This window comes from Azolla caroliniana, unplaced genomic scaffold, assembly GCF_043228905.1.
Source record: "Azolla caroliniana isolate FFs.n. ecotype wild unplaced genomic scaffold, voAzoCaro1.0.p SCAF_1, whole genome shotgun sequence".
Lineage (NCBI taxonomy): Eukaryota > Viridiplantae > Streptophyta > Polypodiopsida > Salviniales > Salviniaceae > Azolla > Azolla caroliniana.
The window spans coordinates 6,002,866-6,008,479 of NW_028230436.1; the positions used below are offsets into that span (position 1 = coordinate 6,002,866).

Sequence of the window (5,614 nt, forward strand, 5' to 3'; positions counted from 1 at the left end):
TTGAACACTGAAATAAAAGACTTCCCACATTGGTTTTGACATTCTACAAAACGGTGTACTAAAAAACTCCATACTTGCTTTTTGATTCTCTGAAAAATTTAAAAGACTTCAAAATTGGAACATGGAAAAAAATCTCGAAAGTCATTTCATCAAACATTGCCAAACATATTATAGATCATATAATCAAGCAATATAACTCAAGGGCTTAAGAACTTCATTGCATTCACGAAGCTGTTCTTCAACTCTTTCAGTAGCTTTACGTCGAAGCTTAATGAGTTGCTTCTTTCTTTCATAGAAAACTTTAGCTTTCGTCTTCCTTCTCTCCTCAAGGTCCTGTAACCAGAAGAATATAGAATATATATGTAAGTCCTCAGCACATTATCACTCCAAGATCTTCATTTACAAAATAAATGCCCACCTTGATAGTTTCATAATGATGCCACCCAACCTCAGATGAAAGCCTACCAAGAAGACAGAACTTATGTCCAGGCTGCAACCTCAACACTCTGCAACAAAGCAAACGTTATACAGTATCAGCATCGGAATATTAGCTAATTATATGGGAATACAAAACCACTGAATAAAGTTACAAACAAACGTGTAAGCAATGTATCAGCACACCTAAAATTTCATAATATAGGAAATATGCATCCATTCTGGTTATCAATCAAACAGGCAGCAAACCCCAAATTAATGCATATTGATAATCAATCCATATGAATCAGACCTTTAGTTCCATCAGACTATATACTTTTGTCCTTATTTATAACAGCTATAGCTATTGGCTTATATTTACAAAACCTTGATTTTTATCTAACATATAACAGTCCTTCCACATGGGTAGAACCTTCAACATATTCATCCCATTTCCTATAGTCAAAAGGCTTTATTTTTATCTATCATCTAAACTACAAATGAGAGGGCATAGAGATAATTCCAAATACATAATACCTTAGATTTTTCATTATCCTTCGTATGTTTGTAAACATAAGTATTTTATCTCTGTTATCCAGCAAAGAGAGTTACTAAACTTTCCTACAAACAAACAAAAAAGTTAGGAATCTTACTTCAAGGCATCTGGTATAACCATTCTCTTCACTTTGTCATAAGGAGATGGAACTCCTTCAAAGGCCTTCAAGCGCTCAAGAGCTGCGGCTCCTCTCTTAGTCTTATGAGGAATCATGCTACACAGTTGAATTATATCAATTTTAAATAAAATTTCATATCTCAAAATTAAAAACAGGAAACTAATGTTATAATGCTTTCAACATAAATTATGTTGCAAAAACTAGTATATAAAAATCAAACATGTATAACTAGTGCTGGGTTACTTCAGTCAAAAATAACAGTGCAAAAGCAATCAACTAGAGAAAAGTAATGCTTTATCTCTTTTGATAAAGAAAAATAGTACGAAAACAATAAAACATGATGAACTACAATTTTCAATAAATAAATAAAATCCTACACATAACACTAATGATAAGTAGCTTTTTGAGCCAAAAATCATACTTGCAAACTGATGCTTACCATTCTTTATCAATAATCCTACTGCAAACACAAATCTTGAGCACTTTCTGACAAACCATAAGGGAAAAAATAATAATGGCTTCACTTCCTCACAATCACACACTTCTAACTAAAGCTTTACTTCCTAACTACTCACCCTCTGATAGTTCTCCATAGTATCCTAGAAGGAGCTCGAAAGTGAATGGGACCCTTGCTTGGTTTTGTATTCATACGCTTCCTGAGGAAGCGAAGATACTTCATCTTCTGCCTCACTAATCCACCAGAGAGGCATATCTCTTCGCATCTCACTACCACCTGAGAAAAACTCGTATCAAAGACCATACTCGTATCACTACCATGGAAACTTCAATCTTTACAGAATGACATTGATGAGAAAATAGTATTAATGAAAAACAGAATATATAATGATATACAATTTGCAATAAATGAACGACTGAAGAGCTTAAGGAGACGTCTAGAAACGCTGAGTACATAAACGAAATCGGGATGCGAGACAAAGGAAAATTCTTGAAGCAGCACGCAGGTTTTCAACCCGGAGAAAAGCAAGATCTGTAACAAGGGGAAAGAGAAGAAGGAATTTGGAGGTTACCACGCGTTGCCCATTGAGGAGTTCTTTGGCGATGATGGAGGCAAGGCGACCAAGCATGTGATGGCGAGCATCGACAACAACGACGCGGGCGCAGAGGCCGGAACCAGAAACCATGGCGAGAGCAAAACCCTAAATCCTGCAGAGGAACAGAAGAAAGGGAAGAAGACGACGGAGCTGAAAGGAAGGAACAAATGTTGTACTGACTCTTCCTACAAAACCTAGCTCTCTCAGTCTTAGCTTCGGGACCCAACCTCCTAGCCTCGGTCTCATCACCGAATGTCTCGGTACCAAGCCAACTTACCCAACTAACGATAGCTCCGGTACCACGGCCGATAGAATGTCTAGGTTTCTTTCGCATCACCCCAAGTGTCACAAAGGTGCGTTCGCTCTCGAGTAACCGTCCCTCCTCTACAGACCGACAATCTTGTCTTTGTTTCTTCGTAACATTTGGTACTGACCCTTTGGTGTTTCATGCACCAACGATTCGATATTGAAAACCTACGTCCACCAATGGACGGACGTGTGCATATTCTAGCAAGCATTAAATACTCATATGCGTCATTACATTACACTGCTCAATGGGTGCTTTTATAGGCCATGTGTATCTTCTTTGGGCACTGAATTCTCTCCTTTTGCTTTGGTACTAAGCCTCCATGATCTCATCCCGTCATAGTGTCGATATCGTACGCGGGTCTATGATCAATCTTGGTACACGCACATCCATACCTAGTTGGGGTGTGTTCAATAACCTCGTGTTAAATCATTTGCACACCTCAACCTTACGAGTTGTGTTGTCACTTAGAAAAAGGATGTTAGTGATGCCGTTGTGCACTATCTAAAGAACGCCACCTTGTTTATGGTGTAGAATTCCTCAATGTCAAATGATGCATGAGTCTTTTGTGGTGTATGTTGAGAATGAAGCAACAATTATGATTGCACATTATTGATCACATTGGCTCATCTCTTGTGTAGCCAGATGGAGGCACACCATTTTCCAAAAACAAGTCATCTTAAAAACCCAATGTCATGATTGTTATGGGGTATGTTAATGTGTAAAACTATCATGTCAAAGAAATCATTGTTGATCCCACTACCAAATTCACGAAGTCAATTTCCGAGAAGTAATCACCCGTCACGTGTTCTACCAAACATTTGAAATATAGAGACCATGACTTCCTATAGGATCCATAACCACCATATGAGCTTCCTATTGAAGGTAGTTTTCACAACTAGATAAAGAAAGGTAGAATAATTGACATAGGTCGATATTTTTATGTCGAGCAAGTAATGTCCAAAATTATTGACAAATTGCATCATTGCTAAGAGCCTATGGTTATGTGGTTGAATAACTAGAATTTGGTAGAGAAGAATCGTTGATTGGCACCAACATTAGATCATTACAACTTAGCTAGTTATCGCATGAAGATTTTCCCAATCAACGTGATATTGAAAACATAATTGGGAGGTTGCACCATCGAGGCTCAAGATTATAAGGGACTTCAATGCATGGAATAATTTGTTTTCCTCGTTTATATAGGAGAACAATGTGCAATGAGATCATAATGTCCATGATATATTTAGCAGGGTTGAGGCAATGGCATGCATCACACAATTTATCTAAACTCCACACACAAGCATAGGTGTCACAAAATGCTCTACCTTCAAGTTAAAAATTGCATATTCGTCAAAAACATATCGCATGAAGGTGGGGATAAATGGATCAAAGATTTCAACAAACACAAGCTACAATGTGAATGGAACCATCATCAAGTAGAAAGCAAATACCACAAGTAAATGGTTCTATACAAGGTAGCGTGGTGGGTATTGGGTGACTACTATTACAAGTGACACAAGTCACCTGTGCAGTGTCATCTTCTATGATTCACTACACATTATTTTGAATTCGCATATTAAACCTATGGTTTCTTGCACATCGTGTTCTTGAGGTCATGCATAAACAAAACAACGTTGTCAACATGTCATAACATTGAGGTTATGAGGTACACACATTGCCACGGGGTGTCGATGGTGAGAGCTTCAATGCCCCTCCTTGCCATTGGCAGGTGTAGCAATAGACATTGGTGGAGCAACCGGGGGGGGGGGTCGGTTGGTGACCTCGAGCTCATTTCAATTGTACGCGGGCTTTGATCGGGAGTGGATGCAGCCGTCCGTGTGCGGTGTCAAAGGCTGCATTGCGTTCTGCGTTCACACTCGGAATTCCACTGAACCAGACCACAACTTGTGTTGGCCCAATCGTAAGAGTACATCTCACATAAGATGAAGGGCTTCGTGGTGGCGGCCGGATTCATGAAACGTTTTACCGATGTATGTATGTAATGTCGTATATATGTAGTTGGCACATTCCTTTGGGGGAGTCTGGTCGATCGAGACACACTATCCACTTCGGTAGCAACGTACCATCGTGTCGTCGACTGCATTTTTTGTGGTATGTGTGACCGACAGCAGCCATGGCCAATTGAGAAATGTGATGCGCGCGTGGAAGCGGCCGGTGCACACTGAAGAAATCACAGGCAGATTGTTATTCGCTGGCCGGACAAGGCCTAACACAAGGTGTCACGGAGACACTTCACCAAAGGGTGATTACGGCATAGGATTAAGATTCAACGATTACACCGACTTACGTAGGTTACACGATTAGAATGCTTTGGTTAATTACACGCGTAAGATATAATAGTAATTACAGAACGGAAATCAACACAGAAGTATAAACACCATATGCTCTATTAATTATCCGTTGTCATTACAATGGGGTCCGGGCCTTTAAATAGGTTTCCGGCCCGTAGTACAAAACGGTGCCTCTCGCACCTATTCGGGATCCGTCCGGATCTGGAACGGCATACCGTTTCCAGTCCGTCCGTCCACACTATGCTTATTTACAACCATGCTTAATTAATTCCTTCACTCCGTATTTTGGACTCCTTGCCGGCCGGTAACACATGGCACGCCCGTGGGACAGTACCTTGTACGTCGAACCCTTCTCGGCCCCTTCATTGTTCACCCAAATTGTCCAAAATACTTTGTTCCAGAGTTTCCACTTGTTCTTCCGGTTGTGGTTGTTGCGGCTGTGCTTGCTGCTGCTGCTGTGGTTGCGGTTGGGACTGAGACTGCTCCGGCTGCTCTATAGGCGGCTGCTCCGTTTGTTTCTCTGACTCCGGCATCTCCGTTTGACTGCTTCCGGTCCGGTCTCCTTCCAGTAACGGTTCCTCATCACTGAGGTTGACCGTAACCGGTTCTCGTGCTTTCTCTTCCCGGATCCGGGACCTCTCGTAGCTTTCAAATTGGATCTGTGCCTCCAGCCTGTCGTCGTCCAGCTGAGCTACAAGTTGCCGGACTTGCCCTAGTTGGTCCTCTGCCAAGGCTTGAAAGTCTTCGGCCAGCTCATCTCTTATGCCGGTGAAGTCCTCGGAAGTCAGCATATAGCAATCATCTCCCTCCTTCCGCCGGTTCTCTACGTCGGCCCGGAGCAATTGGAGTTCC

The 5,614-nt window shown here is 41.3% G+C and overlaps 1 protein-coding gene across 1 annotated transcript; it reads right to left on the reverse strand.

The window, feature by feature from the left end:
- LOC147868621 (large ribosomal subunit protein uL13-like) lies at positions 1 to 2,314 on the reverse strand. The gene is made up of 5 exons (XM_087321543.1): positions 2,117 to 2,314; positions 1,664 to 1,821; positions 1,068 to 1,184; positions 419 to 506; positions 1 to 333 (listed from the first exon to the last, which is right to left on the reverse strand). The coding sequence occupies exons 1-5, from the start codon at positions 2,228 to 2,230 to the stop codon at positions 184 to 186; spliced, it is 627 nt and encodes a 208-aa protein (XP_087177669.1). The 5' UTR covers positions 2,231 to 2,314; the 3' UTR covers positions 1 to 183.
- Between the last annotated feature and the right edge of the window lie 3,300 nt (positions 2,315 to 5,614).